The sequence below is a fragment of the Gadus chalcogrammus genome, chromosome 9, assembly GCF_026213295.1.
Source record: "Gadus chalcogrammus isolate NIFS_2021 chromosome 9, NIFS_Gcha_1.0, whole genome shotgun sequence".
NCBI classification, from domain to species: Eukaryota; Metazoa; Chordata; class Actinopteri; order Gadiformes; family Gadidae; genus Gadus; species Gadus chalcogrammus.
The window spans coordinates 3,199,560-3,217,059 of NC_079420.1; the positions used below are offsets into that span (position 1 = coordinate 3,199,560).

The following is a 17,500-nucleotide window of genomic DNA, read 5'->3' on the forward strand; positions in this document are numbered from 1 at the left end:
ACTAGGAGGAGGTACTGGGAGGAAGAGGTGAACGACAAAGACGAGGGAGAGGAGGAAGATGAGGAAGAAAATGAAGATGAGGAGTAAATAATAAAATGAGGAAGAGGAGGAGGAGCAGCTAGCAGGTTGAGGAAGAGGAGGAAGAGACGTGAAAATAATGTGATTGAAAGTGATGCTAGAGGAGGGTGATCACACAGAAGCGATGGCATGACAGCCCCCCCCCCCCCCCCCCCCAACCCCCCCCCTCCTCCCCCCACAGTGAAAGAGCATGTCGAAGCCCCCCCCCCCCCCCTTGCATGTAGTGGATATATGACCCCCCCGAGCAGAGCGTTGACATGCAAGCTTCGGGACACGGCCGGTCAGACGCCCATCCCTGTGACCCCCCCCCCCCCCCCCCCCCCCCAGCCATTACCTCCTCCACGGAGTCCAATACTCCACTGTGTTTGTAGCGCATATAGGCGTTAGTGCCTCGAATCTTCGCCGCACGGATTTTAGCAACCCGCGATTTCTGTTTAAACAAACAGATCCCCTGTTTCAGACTCTGAGCGAGACGGACCCTGGACGTTAACTTGGCTTCCAGGGCCTTGTCTTGGACGTAGTATTTAGCAAAACAGAGGCTATGTTAACACATACTTTTTTTTAGAGGTGGGGGGGGGGGGGGGGGGGGATTTTGTGCTTAGGTCAACATTTTCAGTAGGAATGCATACATCGCCATGGAGTAGTTGCTGACATTATGTTATGCACACCATTTGTTCAGATATTGTCATGTCTTGTCTCTTTCTCTCCATCTCGATTATCGCCATCTACTACAGGACTGTGTCCGCCTCAACCCACATCATACATATAATATACTGTACATATATATATATATATTTATATATATGCATACGCAGGGACATGATAAAAAAGATATTCCATTAATATTCTGGAAGGCAGTGCTCGCCTCTTTGTCCATGCTGTGTGAAGACAGTCCAGGGACAGCAGAGACCAAATGAAAGGAGTAAGAGCAAAATGGGAAGGAACAGAGGAGAGGCGAGAACGAGCGAGAGAGAGAGAGAGAAAAGGAGCGAGGGAGAGAGAGAAACAATGATAGTGTATGTGTGTGTGTGTGTGTGTTTGTGTCAGAGAGAGAGAGAGAGAGAAGAGAGAGAGAGAGAGCAGGAGAGAGGAGAGAGGGAGAGAGAGAACAATGACAGTGTGTGTGTGTATGTGTGTGTGTGTGTGTGTGTGCGCGCGCGTGTGTGTGCGTGCGTGCGTGCGTGCGTGCGTGCGTGCGTGCGTGCGTGCGTGCGTGTGTGTGGGCGCACGTGTGTGTGTGGGCGCGCGTGTGTGTGTGTGCGCGTGCGTATGAGTGTTTGTGTCAGAGAGCGAGAGCGAGAGAAACATAGAGATAGAGAGATAGAGTGGCGCGGAACAAACAAAGAGGCAGAACACAAAGACAGGACGGATCTTTACCCGTTGGGCTCTTCGTTTCTCCGCCCGCTGGCTCTGGTGATAGATGCGACTGAAGTTTGACACGATAACGGGAACAGGCAAGGCGATGACCAGCACCCCACTCAGAGAGCAGATGGAGCCGAACACCTTCCCCACGATGGTCTTGGGCACCATGTCCCCGTACCTGTAACACACAGCACACAGACAGACAGCGGGGGTGAGTCACTGGGGAGACACACACACACAACAACAGTCACCTATAGTTAGAGGATAGCAACCCCCGCCGCCCCTCCCAGTCTGGGAGGAACGTCCTCCCAGAAACAGAGGCATGACCCCCCCCCCCCCCCCTCCCTCCTCCCCTTTATAGGGTCACTAGGCAACACAGCTTTTTAAAATAGCTTTTAAAGGTGAACTGAACCCTTCGACCCGACTTTAAAATGTTTGTTTCTTTCCATCAACGCATAAACAGCAGGGGAGCAGTAGGGTCAACGTATCAGCCAATCACAGCACGGCATGGCAGGTCCTCGACCTATAAGGAGCCATCGAATGTAAACCAATCCACACGTGGTGCTGGGGTTTGGCTTTCCTTACACATCAAACTCTTACTCACCTCTTTCTGTCACAAAATCTGTACGCTTTTAAGTGTTTTAATGGGACTATTTATTGACGTTTGCTGGGTTTCACTTTGCGTCTAATTATGTCTCTTTGAGTACTCACACGCTTTATAAATAAAATGTATTAGTATCGGGCTGATCCAAGTACAAAAGGCAAAGAAGAGAATGTGTTTTCTGTCACCCACTGTTCCTGAAATAGTTGCGCCAACACAGAGTCAATTTGTGGCTTAAAATTGAGACACTAGCTTAATATAAAGTGGGTAACACACAGTGAAACCATCCACAGAGTTGTCTTCATGCTCCTACTTTAAGCACACCACTAGCACCAGCACCGGCAACTCCATAATAACACGTCCTCTTTTTAAAACCATGTTTCACATATAATTGCCCACCTGCTGATGCTGGCTAATGCATCGGTAGGGCGGCGCCAACCCACTACACGCCCCTGCTGACCTCCCTGAACCTAACAGCTGGTGAAAGACACAGCGAGAGTGTGTCAAGTCCGTCACCGGACTTGACACACTCTCGCTGTGTCACGCACGCACGCACGCACGCACGCACGCACGCACGCACGCACGCACTCACGCACGCACGCACGCACGCACGCACGCACGCACGTCACGCACACACGCACACACGCACACACGCACGCACAGGCTCTGGCTCTCTCTCCCAAGCACAGATACACACATATAGACACATACTCACTATCTCACACACACACACACACACCCACACACACACACACACACACACACACACACACACACACACACACACACACACACACACACACACACACACACACACACACACACACACACATACACACACACACACACACACACACACTCACGTACAAACACATATCTGCACACGCGTGCACACAAACACAAAGACACGTGTACACACACACACACACCGGAAAGGTTGTTTCTAATGTATGGTGGAGGACCTTGAGAAGCCTTTGCTTTGATCGGTTGGGTTTTGATGTCTGTTCATTATATCCTTCGAAGCTCAGATAATAAAACCCCAAAATTCAACCTAATATCGCCATTTTTCTTTTCCAGCGATATATATATATATTAATTAAAGTTTCTGAAAAACAGGGCTTATCGACCTATGTTCTTTTTATTTGCTACACTAGGCGATTCTGGCGCCACGAGTTTTACGATCTGTAAACAGCTGAGAGGACGGTGTTGTATGTGCAGAGAACAAATGAAGGGGTTGTACCCGGCCATTTGTTTCCGGATCGATCCATTACACAGAGCCTCCTGCACATCGTCGTTAGGTAGGCAGAGCTGTCCAAGTTGAACCCGATACTGAATTCAAAGACGACCCTTTTCTGTATCCAGCACAGTTCTGAGCTACGGTAATAGCGATGGGCAGCCCTAAAGTAATGCAACATAGGCTAGTAAACATGCTTTTAACAAGACCTGCACATTTTCCGCATGTTTCAGCATTAAACAAAACATAGATGCTGGGAATCATTTTAAGTAATGTGCTGTTCTTTGGAAGCAAATATTGTACTAATTTATCAAACATATATACCACATATAGGGCCCATGCAGGGGTTTAAAAAACACCTTATCCAACACGTTATGCTAAACGGTACTCCATCCAAAGTAGCATCGAATGAGCTTGAAGACCAGCGCTAGGCTAGCTAGCCGTGCGTTCTTCCCGCCTGTTTTTCTTGGCGCCCGACTACGGTCGCCATGGTTGACCAGCAAGCCAAACAGGTTTGCAGGTGTGGCTGGCTATGAATGATTGAGACCCTAATGTGCTAATGACCTGGAGGGGCCATTACCTCCGGGGAGCGAGATGAATGCAGGTATGAAAGCGCATCAGCATTGCTCAGTGGACGTGACAGCCGCGCATCTCTCCGGCTAGCCAGGCTAATGTGAATGTATCGCTACACGGGAGGTTGGCCATTTCATAAATGAAGTTGTCTAATGTCTGTGGCCGTCTTGCCGGAGCCATTAGCCTGGGGTTTCCATCACATTGGGCTCAACGGTACGCTTTTCTTTTCTTTTTTTTTGTCTTGCTCATACTTTTCTTATCACCCCCAACGCTTTGGACGGCCGTGGATGTTAAAGCGGAGATTTTAATATCACGCTCGACGAGGCATCGTGTACAACAGTTTGCTTTTGAGCTGAGCGATCTCACGCAGATGTCATTCGTTTTACAGTTCATTACAGGTCAAGTCGTTTTCCCCGTGTAATCGCCGACCGAGCTCTACAGCGGTCGGCCAATACATAAGGAGGGAGCCATCTCCAGAGACTGCGTGGTAAAGGTTCCACACACACGCGCGCCCGCAGAGAACAGAAAAGATGAACACTCCCCACACAGAATGGAGGGAAGGGGCGTACAGTTTAACCCCGGTGGAGGGCTGCAGAGTCTCTGATACATAAATAGAAAAATACTAGTGTTCAGCGACACAACAGCACAGGGAATACAACGTTGCGCTCTGACCATAGCAGCGCTCTCCAGTGAGAATGGAGAAGAAAAACACAAGTAAGTGGGGTCCGAGAACAAAATCCAAAAAAAGCATGAATCCATGGTTGGATTCAGAAGAAACGTCTAATCGTGATGGATTGTTCATCAAGCAGAAGCTTCGGATGTTGTTGGAGAGCCCAGTGGAACGGCGGCTCTGGATCAAAGCAATGTTCCTTTCTTTGTTCCCTTTGTTTCTGATTACCGGGTATCAAGGTTCTGCCTGCCGGAGGTGACGTGGGTGAGGCATGAAGATGGATGACCAGATTCGTATCCAGCCAGCAGAGGAGGAAGAGACGTGTCGGGATGACTGAGTATCAATTCCCCAGGTCCACCACCTGAAACCATGCTGTGCTCATACAAGCAATGCTACAGAAAACACAAATTATATATATATATATATATATATATATATATATATATATATATGTGAAAATAAATGCAGCATTCTTTAGAATCTGCAGAGAGCTGCAGTGAAAACACCATCTCAGATGAAAAGCTGCCATTGTGAGGGAGGGGGAACTTTGGCGCGTGACTGGGAGTGACGGAGAAATGGAGGAGATTAAGGAAGGGGACAGTGGCCTTATGAGAGGGGGTCTGTGGAGCCCCGAATTGGCGGAATAAATGTCTCTTCACGGGCGCGGGATAATAACGCAATCAAACATTTATGAATCCCTGTGGCAACCGGTGGGTCTGACCTTAAAAAGCGCCATTACCATTCCAACCGAGCATTCTGCACAAGGCGTATCATAACACGACCCCAGTGCCCCACACACACACACACACACACACACACACACACACACACACACACAGCTACACACACAAACAGCCGTGCACTCGCAATTAACCCACACACTCATGCGCCAGCACACACAGACACAGATGCACACACCCAAATAAACTAGCCCACTCAAAACAGTTACAAAACAGGTACTTTGGCAGACAAACACACACACACACACACACACACACACACACACACACACACTCGCACACACACTCTCACTCTCCCACACACGTCTTCCCACACACACTCACACAACCACACACAGGCATGAGGAGACACTTTCCATCACTTGATCACTCAATCACACATACACACACATCCACTTGAACTTGAACACACACAGCTACGCAAAGACACACAAACACGCAGGCACACACACACACATTTACAAGGACCACATACAACCACACATAGGCATGCACACACCAAATGGCCCCTTAATTTGACATCTAGTTAAACCAATCCCCTTTCTGAAAACCAATCTTGTTCCTTGATTGTCTTCCAGAAGTCCTATGTCCCGATATCTGACTGCCATCTGGTAAGTGGGAGGCGAGGAATGACTTCATGATCACGTCACTTGTTTATTTTCTGCTCTTATAATGTGGAGGTTCATTGTCTTTTTTTAGGAGTGTAGAGAAGCCTCAATTCCCTTTTCCACAACAGTGTCATATGGCAAGGATCCGATGTGTCTCTCTCTCTCTCCTCACTAAGTGCCGTCCTGTGAGCAACATTCTCACTAATGTCTATATGTGTCTGGTTTAGACAACACCGTTGTTGAAAACACCTTGTTGTTCTCCATGTCTTCCCGATTCACATCACTGTTTCAAAAAGTTCACCATCAACGGGAAGGCAAACCAACTGATGGTAAAAGTCATTATACGGTACATTTGCTTAGAAAATAAATAAATGAATACCTGCAGAGCGTTTAAAAGTCGTATTCTCAGTGTGGTGTTGGCATGATGTCAGTGGTGTTCAACATGCCCTTCTAACATTTACGTTCTCATCAAAGATGCAGCGAGTGTGGAAATCGAAGCGATGCAGCCCAGAGTTTTCCCCCCTTCCGAAAAAACATGAAAAAAATAATGAAATAATAACGCGCTTATCTTAAGAAAAGGTATTTAAAATAAGCCCTCCCCTCTCGCTCGGCTGCACCAGTTGATATCCAAGTTGACATCCCTGCCAGCGGCTTAGCACCGCCGACAATATGAACCCGTGAAGGATTGGGGCAGATCCCTAAAGTGAGATGCCTCTGTCAACAATGTCAAAATCCAATCATCCTCTGGGTCCTTCATCGCGGTACTCCGAGAACGCCTCCATCTTCAGCCGGGGGGTTTAAAACCCTTTCTGCCTTCTCACTTAAGCTGACCCCCCCCCCCCCCCCCCCCCCCACACCCGTGGAAGTCATTAAGCTGATCTGCGTCGATAAACGACTCACGATTGATGACCCAGGACCTTTCTTAACTCTTAACTTTGTTTAATCATATAATCCCGATGAAGACTATCAGCTATTAAGACTCAGGTATTAAATATGAAGAATTAAGAAATAGCCTGCAATAACAATAAAAAAGAGATTAATCTACCCCCTCGGTTTATGTTGCTTTGGAGGAGTTATTTATTACGCCATGACTGAGATATGACTTATCTTTCTTTTTTCCTAAAAAAGTGTTTTACTCTCTGAGAAAAGACATAATTAGAAGAACTTGGATTCTTGAATTTATCATCATTGTTACCAGAACTAAATTTTGTCCTCGAAAGCAGCACTATCAATCCTGATTATATGCTGTCAATCAATACAGAGGAAGATTGGATCTGATGTGCTGAACATATTTTAATTAGATTCCTGGGTTTTAGCTGGATAGGGATAATTGCACATACTTGCAAACTCTAAGGTGCCAGTAGGTTCTTCCAAAATGATATCATCATCTACGACTGCATTGAGTAGCCAAGTGTCAAGTGATGAGGGACCTTGATAGATTAATAATTCATACTTAGTTGTTTGAATAATGCAAAACTGCAGGTCATAGCTTACAAGTAATATAGCGTTTATGATTAAATGTTAAAATCAACTCCTCTCTAGAGCCTTTTGTCCCTTCTGGGCTACTGTAGAAGAGCACCCTATATAAGGGGCTCATTCTAAGGTAACCCCAATCACCAAATGTCTTCTTTTCATGGGAAAATATACTTATTAAAACATACTGATGAATTTTATACTCCATTTCTACCAAGTGCGTTCCACTAGATGCGACAAATTCCACACACTGCATCTTTAAGAATCCGAGCCGAATCCACAGCCGAAAGGTGTGTGCGTGATCGGTGTCAACCCGTTGTGTTTGTGTGTGTTTGCGTGTGTTTGTTTTACAGCTGTCTGATAAACATTTGGCCTTTCCAGCGCAGCGCTCCGATCCCCCTCCAGGTGTTTGCGACGACGTGTGAATGAATGATTTTAATTTGACCTTGCCAAAGCACCCCCCCCGCATCGGCTTGTTTCGTAGTGAGCACCCCCCCATCAGCACATTCTAAAATAATACACTCGCTCACTCTCACTCTTCACACCCCACTGCTTGCCGGGCTGCAGACAGACAGGTCCCGGTGAGCCTCGCAGTGACAGAGTCCTGTCAGGGGTTCTGAAGAACAGATAGTGTCCCGGACTGAATCCATCAGAAATCCCATAAGAGGCACACACTGACGCTATGATGGCTATCCGGGAACAATTAGCGGATAGTGGCAAGGTGAGGTCAATCCTACCTAGGAGGATAACCTTGTGGATATAGACCATCCCTCTGTGAGGGGTATATAGTGAGATATATTATGTTTAGAAGTTACAAGGCTATGGATTCGGAGTCAGGAGTACGCTAACAATGGCCGACACACTATGTCTTACACGTGCAAGTGTGTGCGCAAGTGCGCACACACACACACACACACACACACACACACACACACACACACACACACACACACACACACACACACACACACACACACACACACACACACACACACACACACACACACACACACACACACACACACACACACACACACACACACACACCACACACACACACACCCACATACAAACACATACATAACAAAGCAAAGCACTTATTCGCTATACATACGACAACTAAAAATGATAAAGTCTAACACTGACCGACCGCGAAAGACTATCATTCACAGATCATGACAGCAAGCAAATGAACCATTGTTCCACAATTACAGGGCTCTCGATACCTTCTTTACAGAGGGCTGAACGAGCACAGTATTCATCCCTTCTGACAGTTAAATAATGGATACACTGAAAGAATGTAATCTTACCCCACTGAACTCAGTATCCCGGTGATACAACAATGAATTGAGAATGTACTAGAAATGGATTAAACTGTCTGAATGTCAGAGTGTGTGTGATCTGTCCTGACACACGTTACAGAGGACTTTCAGTTTCTCTGAATTCATCTGAGGGGGCGAGAAACACAATATTTATTGGATTATTTCAAATAAGGTCTCCGTGTATGGTGTAACATTGATACAATATTGAAAACTTGTCATTATGAAAACTCATCAAATATTGAGGTTATTTTGCGAACGGTTAAAATTAAAAAAACATTATTGCCTATTTTCCTTCATTTTTTACTGCTTTAAGTGTAGTTTAGGGTAAACAAAAGTACACAGTTCTTGCTTGATGCTTCTTCGGTTAACATATTTAAATTGTTAATTGCACAGCGCAACAAACTGTATATTTAATTAACAAAAGCGGCTTTTTAACTGAAGCCTGGGGCAAACATGATTGAAGCGTGGCTTTTGGTAATAAAAACAGTTATCTTAAAATCATTAACGGTTCTTCATATTGTAATTATAAATTACCAATACGTCATTTTGGTCCTCTCTCAGTCTGTTCTGTCGAGCCAGTTAGTTTTGGCTCTCAATTGACAGCACTGTGGTCTAAATCCGTATATTTGGTCCTAACACGTTCTACTGGGATATTAATAGGAGCCTCTCTCTCTCTCTCTCTGAAGTGTGAAATCATTACTGTGATATCATAACAGACTCATACGGTGCTATTTTGGGCAAGACTCAAGATTTAATAACTTTATCTATAAAAAAATAGCAACAGTTTAACGCAAAAGAAAATTTACTATTTTGAACGAGGATGTGGCTGCTTTCCTTTGTTGTTTATCAGAAGTCGGAAGTGTAGGGTCCTTCTCTCTTTTTGTCATATTGTATTTATTTTATATATACAAAATAAACAGTTATCCTTTAAAACCATATGCTTTTTTCCCCTCCCACAATATAACTATTTATATTTGGAAACATTCATAGATGATATAAAACAGCTATATTTCAGCACTCATCCGAACGGAAACTGTGACCATCAGGCCAAAGGTTTTACCAGAGTTCCATGAATACAATCTGGTCTCTGGGTCCCTCTCTCTCTCTCTCTCTCTCTCTCTCTCTCTCTCTCTCTCTCTCTCTCTCTCTCTCTCCCCCCCCCCTCTCTCTCTCTCCCCCGCCACTGTGTACCCAATCCTCGCCCCTAATCTGCCATCAGAGACGCTGTCGTCTTCTCTTCAGTTCGGCCTCTACAAACTGAAGGGACTAGGAGGGTGTGTCTGTGTTGGTAAACGTGTGCGCCTGTGTGTGTGTGTGTGTGTGGTCTGATCTCCTGTCCCTTAGATATATATCATTACAGAAAGGGGGGGGGGGGGGGGGGGGGTTTGGAATCACACAGGCGTTGATGTTTGCATGGCGCTAGCTGCTAGCTGCTAGCTCATATCTGCTGACTGAGTGCGATAAAGGAGGCTGGTGGGTTGGAGAGCCGGTGGCGCTCCGTGGCATAATGGAAAGATGGGGAGTGACAGATAACAGTGATCCGGAGTGGACCCCTTTCCCCCCCATCTTGTTTTGTGGCACTAAAGAAGGCGGTCGGAGAGCCTAGCCTTTAGCTGCTAAGCAGTCGGTCCTCCGCGGGGAACGAGGATCGAATCCTAGCGCAGGCTCGACGCCAACGATGACGCGGGCGGCTTGACATTCTCACACCGGTGTCACGGTACCCGGGTTTCACCCTCTCCCTGCGGTACGAGTGAGCCGCGCACCTCAACGCCCAGCGCGGCGCTTCCGTTGCACGCGCAGACGGGTGCACGCACAACATGCATGTTGATACAGGCCGGGGGCCGCGTTTGCATTGTTAATGAGGGCCCCTTCTCGGCGCCGCGGCGTCGATCCCACGGCTTTGATGTGTCGCTGGGCGCCCGCTCACCCGGAGCTCCTCGGAGGCCGCCGCACGCTGCATCTGCAGACGTGATACCGGAGATCCACCCCGCATGGAATAATCCTTCATAAAATATACCAACGTATATTGCAAAGGCACCTCGAGCCTGCCCGGGCTCACATATCAAACATGTATTCCCTCAACCCCTTCCAAATCCCAGCTTAACCCTCGCCCTGCCAAGCCAGCCGGCTAGTTATCAGGGGGGCTCTGACATTAGCATGCGCTCCCCTCTCTCATTGGGGAGATCTTCTTAGGAGTCAGGGATGATAAAAAGCTTTCCTCTCCGGCGCTCTCTTCCTCTTCCTGACTTTCACTCACTCTTTTCTCTCTGCCAGGACTTGCCTGCCTCTAACTATGAGTTGGAGATGAAACACTTAATTCTTTTTTTGTCGCTTATCGTCACTGATTCTCGTTCGTCTAACCCTCTTCCTTCCCTCCCTCCCCCCCCCCCCCGCCCCTCTCTCTCTCACACTCTCTGTATACTTCCCACTCCCTCTTTGCCTCTCTCTCTCTACTTCCCTCCCCCTCTTTGCCTCTCTTTTTCTTTACTTCCCTCTCCACCCCCATCTCTCACACTCTCTATATACTTCCCACTACCTCTTTGCCTCGCTCTCTCTCTACTTCACTCTCTCTCTTTCTCTCGCTCTCCCTTTGCCTTCCCCCTCGACACCTCTATCTCTCTGAATCCCTCGACTCGTCTCCGGCTCAGTATTTTATGTATATTTGAACCGCTGCAGCGCTAAAGCACACCTGCTTGAGATTCCCTCCTCCCTTTGGTGTATTCTGTTCTCTCGCTGCACACCTGCCAGTCTTTGAGAGCCAATACTGTACCACTGGAAAAACCCACCCGCCGCAGCACGCAAGAATTACACCCTGTTACAAAGCATTCACAAAAGGTTGGCTAACGATAAAATACTTATATGAGTTAGTACTAGTTATAACTATATTACCTAGCAGATATATAAATAATGCATTTCCATCCCTGGTAACCCAAATTAAACATATAGCGGAAAGCGGGAGAAAAATGACTGGGCTTGAAATTGTGTTTAGCAAGAGGTTACGGTAGGATATAATAATTATGGGGAAAATAATGATAGTAACTTTTATCAATATATATTTAGATGAAGATCAAATAATATCGAATAACGCAGTTCCGAACTCCACTCTGCGCATATGCCGATGTGTTTCGACACAACAACACACACTGATTGTGTATATTATTATATAATAGCCTTGCATATATAAAGGAGATATTTAATATAATTGGTTGTTTGCAGTGCGACGGACCAAACACACAATTAAATCTGCGATGATGAATTAACAACTTCCATACTATATTCGAGGGACATACTCTTTTGAAAGACATTTCATCCATTTCTCGCTGGCCTTCTCAATACATTGTCGGCGACATAATACAGGCTGACAGATTACACAGTCATATTTCACGTCGGTGCTATCGTGATTGATCTCCTTCGCTTCAAGGGAAGCGCTCCCATCAGGCCAAGCGGGGTTCAGATGGCGATTCTGCGGACCTCAGCCTTTGCCGTCGCCTTCGTGGGCATTTCATCTCCCGTCTAATTGTATCTCTGGTGGACGGGAGCTTGCGTCCGTTCATCGAGCACGGATGATCGCTCAGGTCTGTTTGGCTGCGAGTCGTTCTCTGCAGGACTGGGGTGGATCGCACTTCAGCTCTTTGCCAGTGGTTGAATACTTAATGGCTCTCAGACTTATAAATAATTGGACTGCATTTTCTTTACACTGCATTTTTGTACACACGCACACACACACACACACACTCAGTTCCGCCCTAGCCGTGCGCAAATGTGTGCAGGAGGCTGTGTGTGTGTGTTTGTGTGTGTACTGAAATGTTGAGTAAAAAATGCAGTCTGATCTCATTTATACGTCTGAGAGCTATTAAGTATTTATATCGGCAAACCGTTTAAGTGAATCTTACAGTGTAACCGACAGATTAGAGGATACCGTGTTGCGTTTTATGTTTTCTGAGCGTGTGTTCTCCTTGGGTCTCCTTCAGGAATGAATTCTACTGGCTGCTCTTCCTCCAATGTAACGTTTCTTTTTTTCCCCCTTAAAAGAGACATCTTCAATATCAACAGTCACACTCAAACCTCGCACTCTCCCAAACCGTCGAAAGAATGGTTTGACAAGACGAAACACAAAGAGCAGTAATCGCCGTCAACGGCGGCGCCAGTCGAGCGTTGGTAAACCAAACTGTGCCTTTCCGTTCAGCTTGGGAGGTTTGGTGACATACTCATTACACCAACCGCTGTAAACTCTTAGGGCTAAAAATACCCTCTTGACAACATTTGTATCATAAGTTGATAATGCAATTACACTGCTTTGTGGAGGCACCGAGGAGTCAACGGGACATGAAAGAGCAAGAAGGGGGTCAGAGCTATGGATTAGCCGGCAACGTGATAATAAAATGAAATCATCAAGACTCTGAAGCGATTATGCTAATAAACTCATTCCGTATTCACCGTAGGTTAATCGCCTCGTGGGCACAGGGAGAGAGAGTGCGGCCATTTTGGTAAACCCGGCGGGAGTGGTGATGGAGAGAATAGGAGGACACATCTCTCACGTGGGGCCGTGCCCAGATGGGGCTTATAGGGGAAGAGGAATGGTTTGAATATAGCTACGCTGCCAAAGTAATAGCATAACATTAGCAGTCGGAGTAGTCGTGGCGGCGGTGGTGTTAGCAAATATATAGCCATTGCGGGAGTGTTCAGGCTCCATTGAGGTCTCCATTATCGCATCGATCGATGGAGCGTGTTGGGTTCTGGACGCATGCAGATGACCACAAACAACGGCAGCAACACAACACGCCCGGCTCCGTCGCCCTGGGAGTTGAGTCTTGATTGACCAATCCAAATAAAATCCATGAAATCCCAAGAGAGATAACAACAGCAGAACAGCACTCACAACCTCAGTGTGAACATCTATATACATAGGCTGTGAATGGGGTGGATCTACACATATATATATTAACCTCTTTGTGTAGCTATGGGGGGGGGGGGGGGGGGGGGGGGGGGTAGGACCACGGGTGTTGACCTGAAGATACGGTGCGACGACCTCGGTGACCTTTAGCATGAGCTCCGGTGATGAGCGAGCCGTGGGACGTGATAGGTCCTGTGGATTAGGAGGGGAGGGGGGGGGTGCGTTGCTGCTGCTGGTGTTGGTGGTAGTCCTGGAGCCTCATAACCCTGACAGCAGATTAGCGCGCTACCGCAGTCCTAGCAATGGCGGAGCAGACGGGGAGAGATTAACTTTGATGTGTGATTGTATACCGGCAAGCAGACGCCGCCAATGCCGCCAAATGCCGCTGCGGCACGTATCAACTCCTCCAGCCAAAACGGGAGCTTTGTACCTCCCAGTTAGCGGGGGGAAAGAGATAAATGGATTCCACCTCCGAAAACAACATTACCTTGGCGTTGAGAGGTTTCATCCGTAGTGGTTTTCCTTTTAGAGGAACACACTGATAGGGCGTTTTTCTTTGTGGTGGGAGGGGGAAAGGGGAGGGGGGTGCGGAAATTACAGTTTAGTTATTTTTTTTTTCGCTCGGGAAATTGCAGTTGCTTGTGGCGTGATTATGGTGATGAGGTACGCCATCGGAGCACAGGCTCCGCTTCACTTTGCTATAGTATATCGCAGACAATCGTTCGCTATCGATTCATCGCCGTAGTAAATTTCTTCCAGATTCCTCCGATCAAACAGATTTAGCCCTCTATCTCTTTCTACTGCTCCTCTGTTATCTTTATTGTGCTCTTGAATGTGCATGCACGCACACACACACACACACACACACACGCACACGCACACGCACACGCACACGCACACACACACACACACACACACACACACACACACACACACACACACACACAAACACACACACAACACAGAGGAGGATATAGATCCAGGTCCGTACACAACTCTGTGTACACAGACAGCGGCTGACACAAAAGCAGCGGCTGCCTTTTTTCAAAAAACACGCAGTAATCCCTCAGGGATGGCACATCCCGTGCCTTATACCTCTGAGATTGAATTGTCTGGAAAAGCACCGAGCGCCAAATCCAGGAACTTACATAAAAGGATCCAACCCCCCGAAAAAAAAAAAAAGAGAACCCTCCAAAAGAAAAACATCTGGATTTTTCCGGCGGAGCAGGGATAGAGTGAGTCTGAGTGAAATGGAAGAGGCCGGGATGAGAATAGCGGAGGGGTAGCGGAGCGAGGAAAAACATGCTCAGCGCTTTCCCTCCCCTCCGCTTTTGGAGCGCGTCCAGGAAGACGCCGGCACCGAGCCCAGATATCAGCCGGAGCCAGGTATACCAGCGAAACAATCTATACACAGCAGCAGGGAGTCAGGACCACGGGCCAAGTGTGTGAGCAGGGTTCAAGCCCATCTACCTCCCTCCCTGGGTGGGCCTCCCCCGTGCCCTCCCTATGGGGTTGGGGTCTATAGGAGCCGGTGAGGTTAGCTACCCGGGGGTCAACAAAATCCAGGTTTTTGTCATTCTGCTGAAGTCATGTCAAAGATCCATGGGGCTTCGTAACAGCATGATGAAGTGATCCCCATTGGGTGGAAAAGGAGAGATGTTTGGGAGATGGAACGAAGGCACTGACAAAATCAACAAGCATTCTTATTCATTTAAAAGCATTTTGATTTTCGTCCTCATCGCCGTCAAACGGGCAACTTGTTCACACGTCTTCAACGAGTGCGATGACATAAAGTGCGAGGAGATGGACGAACATCCAAGCGAGGCTCCTCATAATAAATCCCATTACATATCAAACGTATCCATCACTGCCACAGCTTCAATAAATGAACAAAACCCTACTTTTAAAGCAATTTTTCTGATGCTCCGAGAGGCATGCCAGTGCTGTGGTTGACCATGGAGATCATTAGAAAGTGCAATCCGAGCCAAACGTCTTGATCTCCCCACCCGCAGAGCGTACTGGAGCCCGGAGAGAGCACTCTGTTGTTGTGAGAGAGTTTACGGACCGGGGGGTCTGTTTCAGTGAGGGCTGATTGAGATGGGCGTAGCATAGCCATGGATGCAGTGGGGTGTGAGTGCTGAGCTGGCAGCAATAACCCCCCGCCCCCCCACCACCCCCACCCGCCGCCTCCCCATGCCCCCCAGGGGAGGCAGAGATGACCACGGAAGCGAGAAGAAAACATGGTACCGTCGCGTTACCTCACGACCTGACCTGAATCTCAGAACAAGATTGTCGGGGCAGCGATACCAACGGCACCATATGTAGAAGAAAACCTTACGCTGGACCATGGATCGATCCTTCAGCACCCAGCTTACTGGCACGAGGTGGCAAAGGGGGGCAACCATCCTGAGAACGACCCGATACAAGATGGCGGGACCGGGGAGGGGGCGTGGCGGAGGTACTTTAACCCAGACCCGAGTCCCGTCGAGGCCTCTGTGTCCGCCCGGAGGAAGGCCTGTTTCCCGCTCTGTCTTTTATCGGCTGATTGCTGTCAGGGGCGCCACAGCTGCGACGGCGGGGGCGTGGTGCGGGTTAACAATACAGCTGGAGGCCGGCAGACCGCCCGCTAGTCAATGACCCGTGGTTACTGAGGACGACCCGGCCGAGGGGACACATAGCAGTTAGAGGAGGAGGGGGGCGGTGGAGGGGGCCCTGGTGGGGGCCCTGGTGGGGGCGGTGGTGGGGGCGGTGGTGGTGGAGGTGGTGGTGGTGGTGGTGGTGGTGGTGGTGGTGATGGTGGTGGTGGTGGTGGGGGCGGTGGTGGTGGTGGTGGTGGTGGTGGTGGTGGTGGTGGTGGTGGAGGTGGAGGTGGTGGTGGAGGTGGAGGTGGTGGTGGTGGTGGTGGTGGTGGTGGTGGTGGTGGTGGAGGTGGAGGTGGTGGTGGAGGTGGAGGTGGTGGTGGTGGTGGTGGTGGTGATGGTGGTGGTGGTGGTGATGGTGGTGGTGGTGGTGGTGGAGGTGGTGGTGGTGGTGATGGTGGTGGTGGTGGTGGTGGTGGTGATGGTGGTGGTGGTGGTGGTGATGGTGGTGGTGGTGGTGGTGGTGGTGGTGGTGGTGGTGGAGGTCGAGGTGGGTGGAGATGGTGGTGGTGGTGGTGGTGGAGATGGTGGTGGTGGTGGTGGAGGTGGAGGTGGTGGTGGTGGTGGTGGTGGTGGTGGTGGTGGTGGTGGAGAAGATGGTGGTGGTGGTGGTGGTGGAGATGGTGGTGGTGGTGGTGGAGGTGGAGGTGGTGGTGGTGGTGGTGGTGGTGGTGGTGGTGGTGGTGGTGGTGGTGTTGGTGGTGATGGTGGTGATGGTGGTGGTGGTGGTGGATGGTGGTGGTGGTGGTGGTGGTGGTGGTGGTGGGGGCAGGGACGGTGGTGGTTGAGGTGGTGGAGATGGTGGTGGTGGAGGTGGTGGTTGTAGCGTTGTTGGAGGTGGGTGGGGGTAGGGGGGGACGAAGTGGTGTTGGTGGACGTGGTGCAGGTGGTGGGGGTCCGGGAGAGGGTTGTGGTGGTGGTGGGATTGGTGCCTTGGGGGGAGGGCTGGGGGGGGGAGGTCAAGGACTGCCTCACGGATCTATAGGGCCTACTGAGAGAGATCTGGGAGTGCAGCAAACTGTACTCACACTGTGGGGGGGTGGGGGGGGGTCCACCTTAGAACCCAGTGGGAATGGAGTAGACCTGCTCTCCGTCAGAAGATCATTGGCGACCCTGATCAGCACACTGGGCTGAGTCAGCACGGTAAGCTTAAATGAAACACTGCCCCGGAATTTCCCATTACTGGCGTCTATGGTCATCGTTTGTGGTGCTGAAGCTGGGAAACTGAAACTCATAAAGGTTCCTTTCATGTGCCCATCAGTCCACCTTATGGCTTGTGAACACAGTTTATGAGTGTGTGCGTGCC

General features: G+C 48.9%; 1 protein-coding gene across 1 annotated transcript in view; it reads right to left on the bottom strand.

Moving 5' to 3' along the window:
• Nucleotides 1-17,500, bottom strand: part of LOC130389448 (potassium voltage-gated channel subfamily D member 2-like) — a 64,008-nt gene that overhangs the window by 29,127 nt on the left and 17,381 nt on the right. The window contains exons 2-3 of the mRNA XM_056599241.1: nt 1,456-1,618; nt 422-508 (exon numbers count right to left, since the gene is read on the bottom strand). Of these exons, the coding sequence (XP_056455216.1) occupies nt 422-508; nt 1,456-1,618 (250 nt within the window). The remainder of the gene's footprint in view (nt 1-421; nt 509-1,455; nt 1,619-17,500) is intronic.